This window comes from Protomyctophum parallelum (genome assembly GCF_964188405.1).
Source record: "Protomyctophum parallelum genome assembly, chromosome: 22".
NCBI lineage: Eukaryota > Metazoa > Chordata > Actinopteri > Myctophiformes > Myctophidae > Protomyctophum > Protomyctophum parallelum.
Window position 1 is genome coordinate 30,640,798 of NC_139714.1, and position 17,673 is coordinate 30,658,470.

At 42.3% G+C, this 17,673-nt stretch overlaps 2 protein-coding genes across 3 annotated transcripts in view; one reads left to right on the forward strand and one right to left on the reverse strand.

Annotated features, from left to right (window-relative positions):
• Positions 1-1,601: 1,601 nt before the first annotated feature.
• On the reverse strand, positions 1,602-11,002 carry LOC310853528 (tetraspanin-8-like). The gene is made up of 9 exons (XM_083757909.1): positions 10,802-11,002; positions 7,343-7,408; positions 6,896-7,015; positions 6,467-6,541; positions 5,791-5,889; positions 3,027-3,116; positions 2,561-2,626; positions 1,987-2,070; positions 1,602-1,866 (listed from the first exon to the last, which is right to left on the reverse strand). Exons 1-9 carry the CDS (start codon positions 10,892-10,894, stop codon positions 1,759-1,761), a joined length of 801 nt encoding a protein of 266 aa, XP_083614035.1. The 5' UTR covers positions 10,895-11,002; the 3' UTR covers positions 1,602-1,758.
• A 575-nt stretch (positions 11,003-11,577) lies between these two features.
• The window catches only part of pus7l (pseudouridine synthase 7 like), a 65,746-nt gene continuing 59,650 nt past the window's right edge, over positions 11,578-17,673 (forward strand). For both annotated transcript variants that reach the window (XR_014568751.1, XM_083757441.1), the window contains exons 1-7: positions 11,578-12,475; positions 12,596-12,893; positions 13,256-13,415; positions 13,543-13,702; positions 13,847-13,912; positions 14,613-14,711; positions 16,363-16,444. Coding sequence is in view for 1 of the 2 variants with exons in the window: in XM_083757441.1 (XP_083613567.1) it covers positions 11,876-12,475; positions 12,596-12,893; positions 13,256-13,415; positions 13,543-13,702; positions 13,847-13,912; positions 14,613-14,711; positions 16,363-16,444 (1,465 nt within the window). In the remaining variant the exon portion in view is untranslated. The remainder of the gene's footprint in view (positions 12,476-12,595; positions 12,894-13,255; positions 13,416-13,542; positions 13,703-13,846; positions 13,913-14,612; positions 14,712-16,362; positions 16,445-17,673) is intronic.

Below are 17,673 nucleotides of genomic sequence, written 5' to 3' on the forward strand. Positions count from 1 at the left end.
AACTTTTTTTTTTTAAGTATGTAATTCTTAATTCATTATCAAAGTGCAGATGTGGGTGCAAAATAATTTCCGTCAGGCTGAATTCATTTGGATAAAACTCGTACCATGCACAGCAAAATCATCACCATTTAATTTATCCATTGTTAACTCAGAGAGTGCACAAACGGTCCCACGGTAACCAAACGGTCCCACGTGGGTCTATATCAGGGGTTTTCAACTGATTGTGAACAAGGGACCACCACCCTGACTTAGAATCAACCTGGGGACCATTATTGTGTTGGGTAGGGATATATGGGCTAAGATTAGTGCTTTTGTAAGTAAAATCCTATACATTACTAAATGCATGGTCAGGGACCACATGCAATACCTCCACGGACCACCAGTGGTCCACGGACCACCTGTTGAAAACCCATGGTCTATATGGTTACATTTGTACATTCTCTGGGTTAAATGAACACTGAGGATTTTACAGTGTAGCCTACATAACCCAGTGTGAAATCAGGACAAGGAGACAGTTCATGCGATAGTTCATGAACAGCTGCTGTATGTCATAATGGGCAAGTTGGCAACAGTGTTACAGGTTAGGTCATGATTGCTGGGAATTCCAGGCAGACACAAATTACGTAATGCATAACCTGAAAACAATAATAAAATCGTGATGATCTCACCAACACTCCGAACACATTTAAAAATGGCCTTGAAAGAATAATTCTTGTTTTTTGGGAGTCTGAGAAATCATGATTGCTTGGGTTTTGAAGCACCCCATATTGCATAACTCACGTTGATTAGGGTTGGAGCCTGGCGTGAGAATGACATGAAGGGTTTCTTGATCCAAAATGAGCTATCCGTAATTTGTGAATGAAAATAAAATAGAATATGGCACAAATTATTGTACTTATCGACAATGGAACAAAAACACAACAAGAAAATAAGTAAAAGAAAATAAATAAAACATACAGTAAGTAGGCTATGTCAGAAGTCGACCTCAGCTGACAAAATAATACATTTACAGAGTGTAATCCTCAGGTAATGGCTATGAACATGGCACGAGCCTTTTAGATTCGTACATTCTGAAACCACATAAAAATCACGTCTCTGATAAACGAATCAGTGCAAACGGCTCCTGTTATCGTTGCTGCTATGTTTGTTTTTTTCACCCAGTACCAATGAGTAAGCTGTAATCCTGGGCGCTACTCTCCCTCTGCCAAGCTAGGGAGAACCCTGAACCGCTCATGCTTCCTTCAATGCATGAGGACTGAGGAGTGAGCAGGCCGCTTCTTATCGCCTGGCGGGGGAGTTTTTCTGGGAGGACGTCGTGCATTGAAGTGGAAGGAACACGTTATTTAACCCCTCTATCAGGGGAGGCATTATAGAGACCAGGATTACTGCATGCTTTTGTGAGGGTACCTACCCTATAGGGAACACGGGGACAACATGCAAATTGCAGACTCCACACAGAAAGGTCCTTTCGTCAACCCCACAAGGGGTGCTGATGACACGGAGGAGAGACCACGCCCCCAGCGTCCCCGGCGGGAATGGAACCCGGGACCTTCTCGTTGGGGCTCACACAAACAGCCGACAAACAACCCTGCAGTATTGGCTTGTCAACTTATCCAGGTGGTGGTTATGGGGATACAGCAGGGTGTTTTTTTTGTGTGTGTTTTTGTTTGTTTGTTAGTTTTACATGCGCCAACACAAAAGCTGAACACCTGAGCATCCCAAAGAATATTCAATTAGTAATGCGAGTGTGATGGTCACTTAAGACATGCTTGGAGGGCAGTATTTGTAAGTCTGGAGAAGTTCCAGGAACGCCTTTTTCTTTTTCATCTGAACCATGAGTTTGATGCTCAGAACGAGTAGAACCCCCTGCAAGCAAAGTAGCAAACACACATGCATGCAATAATAATAATTAATTATTATTAATATTTTCTTACAGATGTAAGGCTCTGTATGTACAGTATACAACAATGAAATGCATAAACATACCCAAAACATGGCACTTCCAAATTTGAACCCTGTCACGATTGAGAATGCACGTTTCACAGAAGCCATGTAGATATGTAGACAAGGCTGTAAGCAACAATAATGGGTGTTACTGTTAGTTGATGGGTATTAGAAAATTAAGTTAATGTCTCTGCTTTCTCACCCACCTCTTTTCTAGTACCATCCAAGCAAATATTCCTTGTGTGTTAGCACAAAATATAATTAGATATATCTATAATGCATTACAATACTTACTTTTAATGCATTATAATGCGCTTACAATACTGTATAATTATTAATTATATTTATAAGCACTAACAAAACAATCACAACCCATTATAAAGCATTTTATAATGACATACCGGTAGCTCAACTATCATAATACCTATGGTCTGGTGAGGTCATAGACTTTTGACCAGGGAGATTGGCTATAATTGATTGAAAACCTTTCAATCTTGAATTGGTTGAAAGTGGTTAACTGACACTATAATCACTATAACAAAAACTCACCTTTCAATTTGGCCCCACTGGTGCCCCCCCACTTTGAAAACCACTGATATAAAATATGTTGTCTTACCTCTTCAAAAACAAACTCATTCTTACTCCTTTCTGTGCCAACAGTGACATTTCCCTGAAGTCTCACCTGAGGATGGAGAATTGAAATGTCATAATGTTCACACAGAGAACATTGCTCTTATCTTGATTCACTGTGGTACTGTAGATTTAAGACAAATAGAGGAAATACACAATCAAAACATGACACTACATGGCAGAGCATCTACAGTATGGTCTGTTTCAGTCCATATTTATAAGGTAAATGTACCATGCCAAAAGTGTCTTAATGAAACGGCAATGAATGACTACAGAAGTAAGCCGGTTCTGCCATCAGAAATATTAAATGAGTTCTAATGGCATGGAACCAGCGGTCTAATGATTTTATTGTACAAACTACAAAGCAAAATCCGGTGTTAATTTAACTCAAAGACTCTTGTTAGTTAGATTATCACTCAGGCTCTTCCAGCGCAAATGTGCACGATACTTACGCAATTCTTTCCTGGGTGCTCACACACACAGGAGACTGGAATGGACGAGCCCCAGTCTGCATAGCCATCCACTAGACCACAGCACTTATACTGCACGCACGCACACACAATGCATGCACTCACACACACACACACACACACACACACACACACACACACACACACAAAGGTCCATGTGCCCTCAAGTTAAAAACAGATGGCAATTATCACATACATTACATTTTATTATGTGGGTTAATCGGGACAGTGCCGGGTACACAAGGTGATACTGACTGAATGGCATCAGTAAAGGACATTTAATGTACATTACAGAAATGACACTGAATACAATTCAGAGGTAATCCGCTCTTGGCTATAGGGGAAATGTTAGGCTCATGAGCTTCAGGCAGTACTTGTCAACAAGTACAGGTATATGCGTCCAAGCGCTCAGAACGGTTGGCCAACGTTGAAGCTGCCACTACCTACTGGCCAAGCATGGAACTGCAGCACGTTCATGGAGGTGGACGGATATTCAGTGACGTCTGGGCCTAACGTGCGTCAACCCTGACCTTGAGGTCCGCTCTCAACTTCCATTGAGTTATACTTATAATGGTAGTCTTCAAAACGCCATTGAGCAACTTCCATTGAAATGAATAGCAGGGGGCGGGGCTGTCGCTTCCAGTCCTCACTCTATCCTTTAAGTTTACAATTTAGACATTTAGCAGACGCTCTTAATCCAGAGCGACTTACATTAAGCAAGAACAGAAATGCATGGGAATACATCACATAAAAAGCATTTATCATGAAACATGCGTAAGCTAAGAACGTAACAGTGGAATATCTATATGATGAAACTATACATATAAACTATACATATACTAGAATTTCGCGGCCGCTCATCCCAGAGTTACTTTGCCGCGCACTATGGGAAGAAGGAAATTGCGGGAGTTGACTCCACATGTAGTAACGGATGGGTTATTAGTTATTATTTTGTGTCCTTATTAGTGTAGTGTAGTGTAGTCAACACGTTATGGCTCATACACACTGCCCGGTATTTGCTCCGATTATGCTGTCGGGGAGCATTTTTGGCGCTGGCCGACAAAACCCCTGATCTGACGTTACTGGTAGATCGTGATCTACCTTTTGGGCACCGCTTAACTCAACCTTTTTTGTCCCAGGGCACACTTTTCATAGCCTAAAAATCTCGGGGCACACCTAGATATACGGTTTGTGTACACTGTATATATACCGGTGTGTATATATAGTAAATATATATATTATATATTATATATATATTATATATATAAATATATATACATATAGAATATTAGCGGTCCATGACATGAAAATGTTTGAGAACCACTGCTGTAAAACAACATTGGACAATGATGTTTGACAGTCAGCAATATTGTTGCTTATTCTAGATTTATTTTCTGACTTGATCTGGCCTGTTAACATTTTCATAGACCTGGTTGCTTGTTTCCCTCTCAGTCAATGTGGCAACCCTGGTCAATGCCGTGTTGACTGTTCTGTATGATGATTTAGCTTAGCACACAACAGCTAGGAGGATGCAGCAGGCTGATGCCGTCATGTTTAACAGTATTTATGTAAGTCATTTATGTCCCCGAATTTATGGATATGGACTTATGGCTCCATCGCTGCCTCTTTCTTTAGTAGAAGTAGGAATTTAACGTGTTGCTGACTGTTTACCTCCCTCTCACACGCGCGCACACACACACACACACACACACACACACACACACAGCTGACGTCCTCTCCCACCGACGTCAGCTGTTCATTTATCTCCTTATTAATACACGCTTTGAGCTGAGAGAAGCTATAAAGCGCCTTTTAAATATGACAATGCTGTATATATATCAGCTGCACAGTTCAGGCAAGTGTCTGTGGCATATGTAACTTTAACAAAATAGGTTTGACAGCTTAAATCCGCGCGGCAGTGTTGTGTGTGTGTGTGTGTGGGACACGGGGTAGTGTTGTGTGTGTGTGTGTGTGTGTGTGTGTGTGTGTGCGTGCAATCAGAAGTACTGGCAGTAGCGAAATAACAAACGCTACTACGTCTAATCGTAGTAGTTAGGCACAAACCAAGTACTTTCTAAGAACAATGTTAATGTAACTAAGACATTCGCTGAGCGAGCTATATTTTAAATACAGAGATTTAGAAGGAATAAGCGAAATGGTGAGGCGACTATAGGTAAGGTTTCTCTGCGGAGTGCGGAGAGGGAGATCCATAGGGGAGATCACATTACAGCAGCCAAAGAGGGAGGGGGGGGGGCTGAGAGCTAGTGACGGCTGCGCAGATGTTGGCTTGGTTGAGTTTTCATTGGCTAGTGGCCACATCTTATGGGCACATCTTTTATGGGCACATCTTTTCATTGGCTAGTGCGCATATCTTTTGCTTCACATGACAACTTTACAACTATTAAATTAGATACTATACTATGCTATACATATGTACTATGATGTGCTATGACTACATACAATGCAATTATAGTGCTGTCTACATAACATGCTATAAGACTGTATCAAATGCTATCTAAGTCTACAGAAATGCTATCTAAGGGGGTAGGGTAATTGCTATGGGCCATGATGGAGTCTGAAAAGGTGGGTTTTCAGACTCTATGTACTTGTCCTATACCTGACACCAGTATCTACATTTCTCAATGGAAGAGTAGCCTTACCTCCAAACACTGCAGGTGTGCTCGTTATATCGTAAATCTGCCATACCGATTGTTTTACTCATGAGAAGAAATAGTTTTGTGCTTACATATAGTTGGATGCCGTCCATTAAGGTGCGGTTGTTGTTGCTGGCTCCACTCAGAGGCATCATGGACAAGAATGATGCTTCCCTGTTCTGCACCTCCTTCTGTAGACCGAACCATGTCACATAATAATGATTCACTTCTGTGCTTTGTTTGTTACAAATGGATACATGCTCAGCAGTGGCGTGCACAGACATTTAGAGGGGCAGGTGCTCAAGTGAAAAAAAAGGGCACCTTGTGCAGCGCGTGGAACTGGCCGGATGCCTTAATAGTGTGAGATTTAAAGATTTTGGGGCATAAATAATATATTAGAAGCTTTTTATCAATAATTGATCAATGTCACCATGGTCCACATACTGTACAGTTTACTGTACACTGGAAAAGAATATTTGTTTTTCTTCAAAAGGGCACATTGCTGTCCAGAGGGCAAAGGGCAGGTGCTCTAGCACCACCTAGTGTCTATCTGTGCACGCCACTGATTCTCAGGGTTACAAATGAGTTACAAGTGGATATCACTCAGTTACAAATGAATAAATGAACACTGAGGATTTTAGTGTGTACAATCCTTTTAAAGGAGTTTTATTGTAATAGGAATACATAGGTTTATAGTGGATTGTGATATACATAATGATCATAGTTTTGTATAGAACTTAGAAGAATTGATGGTGAACGTGAACGCACCTCATAAACAGGTTGGTACTTTATCGCTGTGTTCACAATCATCATTTGACTGGCTGCTGCCATCCCAACTGCAAACTAGTAAGCAGGCACGCGCACAACACACACACACACACACACACACACACACACACACACACACACACACACACACACACACACACACACACACACACACACACACACACACACAAAGATCAAAAAGTAAATACAGTTACAGACTCATTTAATTCATAGTATAACTTTGTAAGGCCAACCTTGGATGCACACGCTCGCACACACACACACACACACACACACACACACACACACACACACACACACACACACACACACACACACACACACACACACACACACACACACACACACACACACACACACACACACAGTCACAGTCACAGTCACACACACATACACCACAGATCTTACCACAATCAAGCACCATTTATTCTCCTTCAGGGCTCCACACACTCCGACAAAAGAGAGAATGAGACTGGTTGAGCCGAGGACGTAGAGCTTCACCACACCAGTCAAACCAAACTCCTCCAGCTGAGGAGGGAAATAAGGACAGTCTGGTTGGTGGTTTGTCAGTGTTATAAAATCTTTTTCATGTCAAGGAACCCCGGACACACAGACCCCCATCTGAAAATATTTTGTGACAAGGACCCCCATGCAATATATTTTCTTCTTTTTTTATTAGTATAGCAGTCGTGAACTTGTAGATGATGTTTATAGGGTTAAAGTAGTTAAACTGATTTAGATGATTATGTTAATGGTATGGCACCCCTTCAATGACCCCTTTATGCAAACAGATATTAAGTGAACAGAACATGAACAACCTATATTCACTAAACTAAACACACAATCCAGTCTTACTTTGTCATTATCAGAGAGGTGTCGGTGGGCAGCTACTGTTATCGCCAGCAGGACGAAGCTCAAGGCCTTAAGGAAACAAAAAGGCAAATTGTTTCTTTTCAGTCATAGCAACATGAAGTGTATAATGTATTTTATATTTGGCTCAAACAGGTACACTTTGCACCTGCACCTGTGCACCACGCATCTCATATATATTATATATTATTAATATTCATTCAGAAGATGTCGTTTTGTTTGTCTTTTTGTTTTTTATGTGTGTGTTTTTTGGTTATTTTTATATTTTCATTTCGTGTTGTGATTTGTAAAAAAAGGAATAACATTTTAAGTGACAAAAAGAAGAAGAAGTAGGCTACTCATGATGCAGAATGTCCACAGGACTTGAGTAAATGTACATCAGGGGTTCCCAACCATTGTGTTATAGTACCACTTACCACGGATCGGCTTTTACACCACTGAATTCTCCACGTGCAACCCAGATTCGGCCCCTGTACAACTCCCCCTCTGTTTTTCTATACTGTTCACCATTCCCTTTTTTTCTAACAGTGTATTTGATTATGTTTAGTTCTATTATAGATGAGTATATTATTTGTATGTCTTTAAATGTCTTGATGACTTGAAAATGGAGGACCCTGCTGTCAAAAAGTAGGAGATTTTGTATTGACCTGCACTTTCTTTGAAATGTACCCATTCTACAAACTGTTAATACGTTTTCAATCAATCAATCAATCAATCAATCAATCAATTACAATTTACAATTTAGGCATTTAGCAGACGCTCTTAATCCAGAGCGACTTACATTAAGCAAGAACAAAAAGCATGGGAATACATCACAAAAAAGCATTTATCATAAAACATGCGTAAGCTAAGAAAGTAACAGTGGAATATCTATATTATGAGACTATACATATAAACTATATATATATATACTACTATACTATACATATGTACTATGGCGTGCTATGACTATATACAATGCAATTATAGTGCTGTCTACATAACATGCTATAAGTCTGTATCAGATGCTATATCTAAGTCTACAGAAATGCTATCTAAGGTCACATTCTCACCTAATACTTCGGTAGACTCAGAACCGTATGGGCGGGGAAAGGGGATTCTTGCATATTTAATTGGCTGCGGTTTGCCTTCACACTGTCATTCGCAGCAATTGGAAACGCAGCAGGGGGGACCTTTATCAATGTGTTCCGTTCATAAACTATAGCCTACACAGTGAAATCTATGGTGATAAAATTACACTCATAACGTGCATGTGTCGTGCCGCCTGGGACCCCCCTCTCTCTCTCTCTCTCTCTCTCTCTCTACGCACGCAGCCGCCACACACTGTTCTTTTGGGCATGGAGGCACAGCGCTGCATGAGCGCACTGATATAACTCCCCAGTCCCACACAGTGACAGCACTCCATGTTTACGGCACGCACAGACAGACAGACAGAATATTATGTAGGCTATAATACACTGCAGTGTTTTTATGTGTTTTCTTAAGCAATTGATTAATGTAGCCTACACGTCCTCATTTCGATCAGGGCTTCAGTCTCCTTATTCGACAACGTCTATCCACAGTAACGGGACATCTTTGCGCTGCGTAAAATATGCCTTAACCGTCTCCAACTGTGTTCAGCTCCTCACCCGCCACATTATGTTTGCTTCATTTCCTTTATTTACTGCGGATTGCATTCACACCTGCACCGAATCGTAGTCAAGTGCGATTCGAAGCGAAGCGAAACCCACGTTTTTGGACGGAGTAAAATGCGGTTATTTGCTGCGCATTAGGATTCGAATGAGCCTTCACACCTGCCAAACGAAGCGCACTTTCTGACAATGCGCAGCAGGATTCGTTTTAATCGCAGCAAAGCTCTCTGGTATGAATGCGACCTAAGGGGTGGGGTAAGTGCTATGGGCCATGATGGAGTCTGAAAAGGTGGGTTTTCAGACTACGGCGGAAGATTGGGAGTGATGCTGCAGTTCTGACTGCAATGGGAAGTGCATTCCACAGTTTTGGAGCCAGAAGGGAGAAGAGTTTGGGACGTGTGGAGCGTTGTCCCGGCATTTTTAGTGAGGGTACTTCCAGCTTCCCTGCGTTGGCTGATCTGAGTGCGCGGGAGGGTTTGTAGGGTTCAATCAATCAATCAATCAATCAATCAATCAATCAATCAATCAATCAATCAATCAATCAATCAATCAATCAATCAATCAATCAAACAAACAGTTAAAGGACCACTTCACCACTTTTCAACCTATCTTCATATAATAGGTCCTCACCAATAATCATGATAAAATGGCACGATTGTTTTCTACTCAGTCTGTCTCATAGAAGGGCTGTGGGCAGTTTAGAAACCGTCTTCCAGTGACATCATCATTAGGCAGATTATGTTTTATACAAGATTTTTTTTATAAAAATGTTTAGATTTTCATTATCGTGAGAACGATGGTTTCCATTTTTGCATTGCAACTTTTCAGGACTAGAAAGCCTGCAGTTTTTATTAGCTTGTATTCCCCATCGATGATGTCACTGGAAGACGGTTTCTGAAGTGCCCACAGCCCTCCTATGAGACACAGACAGAGTAGAAAAGAATTGCGCCATTTTCTCATGATTTTTAGTGAGGACCTATTATATGAAGATAGGTTGAAAAGTGGTGAAGTGGTCCTTTAAGCAAACTGCTTACACACCCAAATCAAAACCGCAAGCATCATTCAATTTGAAAAGCTCCTTTCTTAAGTTATTCACTTATCATAATTCAATGTAGGCTATCTAAAACATAGGTGGTTTGGTCTGTAAATTGTTGTTGTTTTCTTTATAAAAGAAGAATGCTATAACAGACCATTATTGTCTTAATGTTCAAATAATATTTGAACATTAAGACAATAATGGTTTTTTTTTTTGCAATATTATTGCAAAAAAAAAAGAAGATCAGCATCGCCATCTACTGGCAAGCCTGTTTTAGTACATTTAAAACGGAACAGAACCAAAGCCTGACTAGCCTCGGTCGGTACCCTGCATGGCTAGCCTTTCAAGCCTGACTGATTCCTGGCATAATAATAACACTGTAATGCTATGGCTGGGGAATAACACACGCATAGGCTATAAAGGATGTGTATTGTTTAATTTTCATATAAAATAAGCAGCACATTATCTAGTTTTCAATAGATGCTGCAAATACCTATTTTTATTTATTTATTTTCCTTAGACGGCAGTATGGAAACGTAGTAGGCTATATATCGACATGTCATAATGACTCGATTAATTTCAATGTATTTCTTGTGGGCACTATAAATGCTCAAATGGAGAAGCTAAATAGCTTAAATTGCAAATGATAGCCTTATAATGAAAGGTGTCCAAAACGGTATATTAGCCTATATCCCCCCATTATCAAAGAGATGACCGTCAGATAGCTGGCCTCCTGGTAAAGGCTGGTACTGAATTTATTTATAGCAGCCTACTCACCATATTCACGCCATTGAAAAAGATGAACGGCCGTTTCAGGCTTGTTTTGTCCGCCACCACTATAACGGTAGTCGGCTGCGGCTGCATGATCATGATTGATGCCCCGAATGACCGCGTGGGTCAGTAACCACTATGAATTATTATTATTATTATAAAAACCACGCTTATTTATGCACTTGCGCGCACGTCAACTCCGCCCCATCGCGCGAGTGTCGCTGGTCAAAAAAAGAACAGATCTGCAAGCTCACAATGCATGGTATCCGCCACGCGATGTGAGCTTGTAGATCTGTTCTTTTTTGGACAAGCACTTTGTGCAAAAAAACGCATCACGCTCAAGACAGATTCAGCAGAAAAAAAGAGGAAAAGATGGTTTCCTTTTTGCCGACGCGTTCCCAGATTTCTGTTGACCCTAACCGCAGAGCCATTCAGGGGTTAAAATTGACAGAAAAAATAGGGAAGTCTGTTCTGTTTTTATGCCAACATTAACTACTATCGTCAATTTAATGTGTTCTATTCAAATGTCAAATAATAATAATAGTAGTAGTGGTGGACGTAGTAGGCGTATTTTTGGGATTATTATTATTATTTCATTTGATATCATGTTTCCTCTTCTTTTTCTTTCTTTAAAAAAAAAAAAAGAAAAAAGAAAAAAACTTCATCACGTGACACGGAAGTGCACCAACCCCTTTTCCGCGTGGTTTTGTTTACAACATGCAGCACTGCAGCAGCATGGGGTGTTTTACGCGGTTTTACGTAGTACTAGAGAAGTATTAAGACAGAGACTGACTCGATAATGACTCGGTTCTGATTCAGGTTAGCACCTTCTTAGCTTCTTTACAAATGTATGAGATAACTGACGTATGACACTGACAGTCTGACTTTCGTTTCTGCAGTGGGTTTAGTTTACTATTACTTCTAGAAGAGTGGGTAGTGGACATTGCGCTTTAGAAGAACGTTGCGGGGAAGAATTGTCACGGGTGGGGTTGGGGTACTGTGTTCCTTTACTTCCTTACCTCGTGTTTACTAAAAGGCTTAACTAGAGCAAGTGCATGCAGGCTGCGGCCATTGGATGTGATGGCAGAGATGGAACAAAGTGACGTTGTCACCGTCCCAGAGTGTTTCATATCAAGCCACGAAGGTTTCTGTGGGAGCATCAAAAACTTCACCAGGGACTTTGTGGTGACAGAAATAGACATCGATGGACATCTAATCAGTAAGCCAATAATAACGTCCTCCTCACAAGAGGAGAGTCCCAGGTTTCCTCCTCATGACAATGAGTTCGGTCACTCTATCCCCACAAAACCTAGTGACAACACCAGCAACGAAGCTAAGCAGCGCAGCTCATCCAGAGTTACACAGGACTTGGCCATAATCAGTGTAGAAGACTATGATACAAATGGGGATGTCACTCCTTCGGTGACAACTGAAAATCTTGACCTGAGTGTGATTTTAGGCGCCTCGGTCTGTGATGCGATTGAACAGTTTGCCGTGTCTGTCAGAGACCCATCAGGCCTCCCTAAAGAAGAGACCAGGAGCGAGACGAAGCAGCTGACCGGTGTAGAGCTACTGTCCCTGGGCTCCTTCCCAGAGAAACACCAGCGAGCCAATGTCCACCGTGCAGTACGACATCGCTTCCCCTTCCTCATGACCATCACCTGTCAGTCAGAGATCAAGGTGACACCTAATAATAGGCCTGTCACAATTCTTACTTCTATCCTGTCTTGCCTCTCTCTCTCTCATGCCTGATGGCAATTATGTTTGCATGATCTTCATTCATCTGTATATCCCTACAAGGTGAAGGAGTGCCCGGACTTCAGGGAGCTCGCCGGGCTCATCACAGAGGAGGAGGCGGAGGACTTCTTCAGGTTCATCGACGCCAAAGTGCCGGGGTCGTCGCACACCTTCCTGCCTGATGCCGACAAGGACCACAGGACGACGGTACACCACTTCCTCAGCCGGAGGTTTGGGAAGCTGGTGGAGACCAAGAGTTTCGGCGAGCAGGGCAAGACGGCTATCACTGTGCGCCTGAGAGACCGAGGCAGACCCAGGAAGAGGACCGCAGACGACTGCAGCAAGGACGATGTTTATACGGGTATGGGCATCATTTAATTGTCAACCACATGAACCCTAGCGTCCCCTTTCCTGGCATGTTGCCGGGTGAAATTCATGTTCGTGCAGGCTCCATCATTGTGTTTTTTTTCCCCCCAGAAAACGAACATTCTGTAAATCCCCGACAAGCTCACTCTTGTGTAGATCGCCTATTCTCCGAATAGATTTGGTGTATAGGGAAAAAAAGGAGGGTACCAAGTGTAGACCCCTGCGGAACTCCGGTCAATGATTATGAAGTATTAGGGTTTCGTCAAGGTCAACCCAGTGACGGTAGTTGTTGATGTTATTTACCTGTTAATTTGTGTGTGTGTGTGTGTGTGTGTGTGTGTGTGTGTCGGTCGGCAGCCTTCATCTTGTGTAAGGAGAACCTGGAGACTTTGGAGGCTATCAGTTACATGGCAGCAATGCTGGGCGTCCTGCCCTCAGATTTCACCTATGCTGGCATCAAGGACAAGAGAGCCATCACCTATCAGTCCATGGTAGTCAAGAAGGTTTCTCCACAACGGTACTTGTGCTGCTTAGGACTACAGTAAACTGCAAATAAACACCAGCTTTCACATTGGTGTTGCCTTTATTTCATTCCATTCACATTATAATGTATCTAGTTTCTTCTTTGATGCGATGTTTGTCAGGCTGCAAGAGAAGACGTCGGCATTTGAGAAGAAAGGGATGGTCGTGTCCGGCGTCCGTCTGGTCAGCGAGCCCCTGAGGTTGGGTCGCCTGCAGGGGAATCACTTTGACCTGGTGGTTCGGGATCTGAGACCGCACCGCAACGCTGACACGCTCCACCCCGCCCCCGAGACGGAGACGCACGCCACGCTCCACCCCGCCCCCAAGACGGAGACGCACGCCACGCTCCACCCCGCCCCCGAGACGGAGACGCACGCCACGCTCCACCCTGCCCCCGAGACGGAGACGCACGCCACGCTCCACCCTGCCCCCGAGACGGAGACGCACGCCCCCTTGGTGGAGCTGATACAACAGGCTGTGGAGAATGTCAAGGTACAGGTTTAGGTTTCCACCCGGACACCGACAACTCATAATGACATGACACGAGAGATGTTAACCCATTCTGACCTGAGATCAGATTCTATAAATGTCTTCTACATCCTGACAGTTTTCTGAAAAAGCTATGTCAGTCGTTCTTGGATTTTTCAAAAATAGCAGACCTACAAGCTCGTAGCGTGCCACTCGGTGGCGTGCTATGAGCTTGTAGATCTGCTATTTTTCAATAGCTAAATTACAACATAATGCAAACACCAAAAGGGGTTCCTGCCCAAAAGGGGTTGCTAATACATGAATGTTGTGGATTGTACTACACAGGCTGATTTATATGCAAAACAACTATCACGTTTTTAATGTTTAAGCTTCAATGTCACATTGACATTTTCGGGGGAGTGGGTCTTTGAAGCCCAATGATACAGTCTAGCTTAGCCAACACAGAGGAACAGGCAAATCTATAAACAGTATTGCAATTCTACGGAGGTAGAAAAAGCCCACCAACTACACGTAGTGTTTTCTTTGCAGACATGCAGAAGCAAGACGTCATCCTGTACAAGAAACAGACTTTTAAGCCTTTAAAGATATTTTGATAATTTAATGAAACTCAATATTGGCACTGATAGGAACAGCATCAGTTTGCTCATGCATTGTTTAAGCTAGATTTTTGGTGCTTCATTACGTTTGAATGTTTTCTTCCCAGGCTAAAGGCTTCGTAAACTACTATGGGCCTCAGAGGTTTGGGACAGGCCTCAGTGTTCAGTCGGACAGAGTAGGACTGGCCTTGCTCAAAGAAGACATGGTAGGTTTTTACAAATAAATTAATGATAATTTAAGGGATGCTGCTGTTTATTTTGTTTCATTTGAAGTTGGATGTACTCTCTCACCCAGTGCAATGTGACAGCTGGGTATTGAAGAACAATCTTCAGCTGTAAAACAATGTGTTTTTGTTGACATCATATTACAATTACACGGACGGTATCAGTTTATTTCACATTCAACATTGACCAGATTCTGCAAATCCTGTCAGAAATGGCATTTAGTATGGCAAGTTTACTATTTCATACACATTTCATACACAAAGAAAATGAAAATGCTTTTCAAAGGCATACAAAGTCTAAATTTAAACACAAGGTATGTAAAATAAATAAGACACCTATGTAAAATAAAGACTTCACAGTGTATAGTTTAGCTAATTCTCACACTACCATTAATTAACTGGTATTATCCAGTATTGTAATGTGTAAATTAGGAGCATTGTTCATTCTTTGTCTGTCTTTGAAAACCACAAACCTGTGTTCAGTATAGTAGTGATGCGCCGGCCGACCTGTAACCCGCGGGGCGGGCTGAGCTGAGCCGAGTCGAGACATTTTAATTGTATTGACGAGCCGGGTTAGGGTGGGTTAAATAATGTAATTTATACATGGGATCATTTCACTTGTCCTGCGAGGAAGTTAAGTTTGGTAAACAAATTAAGAGTGCGCACTGTGGAGGCGTGCTGTGCTCAGCTGGCTTCACCATGGCTTATTTGCTTTGACGTTGATCTCCTCCTTTCACCATAAATCAAAAAATAGTGTGACTGTGAATACTTTAACAGTCAGCGTTAAAAGGTAACCTCTCTGTCTTCTCTCAATCTCTGCCACCAAATGTATGTAAACAAGACCAGTTATACCGTCAGTACGTTACACGTGTTATACCAAAGGTGGTGACCCAAATTGAATACGGTAGAATAATTACGCAACTACCACCACAGACTGCAATTTACAATTTAGGCATTTAGCAGACACTCTAAGAGCATCTACTAAATGCCTAAATTGTAAATTGCAGTCTTAATCCAGAGCGATTTACTTTAAGCAAGAACAAAAAACATGGTAATACATCAAAACATAAAAATAGTCATGAATCCTACGTAAGCTTAAGAACCTAACAGTGGAATATCTATCTAAAGAAACTATACACTATAGAGTGCTATGTCTTACATAAAGTAAACACCGGGACCATGCATACTTGCCAGCGACATTATTAGCCTATTAAGGCTGTTTACAAGCAACATTTTGACAGAATAAAAGCTGTATTCAATGTGTATTTAATGTCGGCGAGTTGCGGGGCGGGCTGGGACGAATCAAATTATTAATACATGACCCGCGGGTCATAAAAAACCCTGACCCCCCCGCGCATCACTACAGTATAGGAACCCATCTCGATATGTAAAATCGATTACAACGCTTGGGACTCTCTTACCCACATAATGCACCAGAGGGATTCAAACCACTGGCTTAGTTCAACAGGCCAAGAAAATGCTGGACATTTTGAATCAAAATAAGTATTTTATTGAAGGGCTGATTTGTTATAGAGCAAGGAAGTGTAGACAAACGTATTTAGTTTGAAAGTAGAAGTCGTCCCTGGACCCTACTTTGAGAACCACTGATGTAGATTGATGTGTGTTGGGTCAGGTGAGTGCAGTACGTTTGGTCTTCACTCCAGAGGAAGGTGACGACCCTCAGAGCCAGGCTAAAAGACACTTCCTGCTGACAGGTAAGACGTTTCTGCCGGAAACGGGGAGAGCGAGTCGGGGAGTGACATCAAAGATGCTTGATTTTGGAAGATGGCATAGTTGCTTCGCCACTAGAGGTGAAATGGTACAGAAATGGTCTCCTAAGTGGGCGCCGTCTGACTGCAGATCTTGTGGACGTCCTACTGTTTACTGGTGCTAGATTTCGTGTGAGTGTTCCTGGGACAGAGATAGGTCGATAACTAAATAGATTTTTTTCACGATTTGTGATTTTGGTATCAAAATGTTGGGAAGATTGTGTGCTTGTGACAGTTGGGTCCAATATTTAGTTGAACATCGGGCTAAAGAATCGTTCTGAAGGACTGAAGCTGTGTTCACGTTCACTCTCCCGTTGGAATGAATAGACTCCTGCTTCCGGTCTCCTAAACTGGCGGCCACCTAACGTCACGAAGTAAAAGTAAAAGCTAGTTTTTCTTGGGTCAGTGACATGCAGTTAACCCGCCACTGGGCTCAGGAATCAAACCCGGGACACACTTGGCTACCAGCACCCCCGAAAACTGAACCCCACTGCTTAATAATCCCACATAATTAAACATAATTAAAGTTCTATAGCACTGATTCTCATTCTCAATGTTGGAATTTGGTTCCCTTTGTGCAGACTTAAAGAGTTAAATGAACACTGATGATTTTACAGCTGTGTACTATAGATTGGGGTCCCTGAGAAACAATTGATCAAATCATCAAATGGGGGTCTAATATCAAACTGGGGCTCCTTGAAATAAAAAGGTTGAGAATCACTGTTCCACAGTTTTCTAATACGCCAATGTGAAGCCTGTATGTCCATTGTCCATGTACCTCGATGTTAATTGAGTTAAATGCTGTGGTAGATTCCTTTGCATGCTTCAGAATCAATATGGTGTTTCAAGTTCTGGTTGTTCTTAACTCTAATGCTGGCATTCAAGGCAACCAAAGGTATGGCTCCCCCATATCTTGCAAGTATGATTGAACCCTACAAACCCTCCCGCGCACTCAGATCAGCCAACGCAGGGAAGCTGGAAGTACCCTCACTAAAAACGCCGGGACAACGCTCCACACGTCCCAAACTCTTCTCCCTTCTGGCTCCAAAACTGTGGAATGCACTTCCCATTGCAGTCAGAACTGCAGCATCACTCCCAATCTTCCGCCGTAGTCTGAAAACCCACCTTTTTAGACTCCATCATGGCCCATAGCACTTACCCTACCCCCTTAGATA

What these genes read in the sequence shown, in the direction of transcription:
- LOC310853528 (XM_083757909.1), bottom strand. Translation starts at nt 10,894, where the DNA reads ATGATCATGCAGCCGCAGCCGACTACCGTTATAGTGGTGGCGGACAAA. An exon ending in ATAAATGGTGCTTGATTGTG is followed by an intron (nt 6,542 to 6,895) that starts GTAAGATCTGTG and finishes CCTGCTTACTAG; the next exon opens with TTTGCAGTTGGGATGGCAGC. An exon ending in ATGAGTTTGTTTTTGAAGAG is followed by an intron (nt 2,071 to 2,560) that starts GTAAGACAACAT and finishes TGTTGCTTACAG; the next exon opens with CCTTGTCTACATATCTACAT.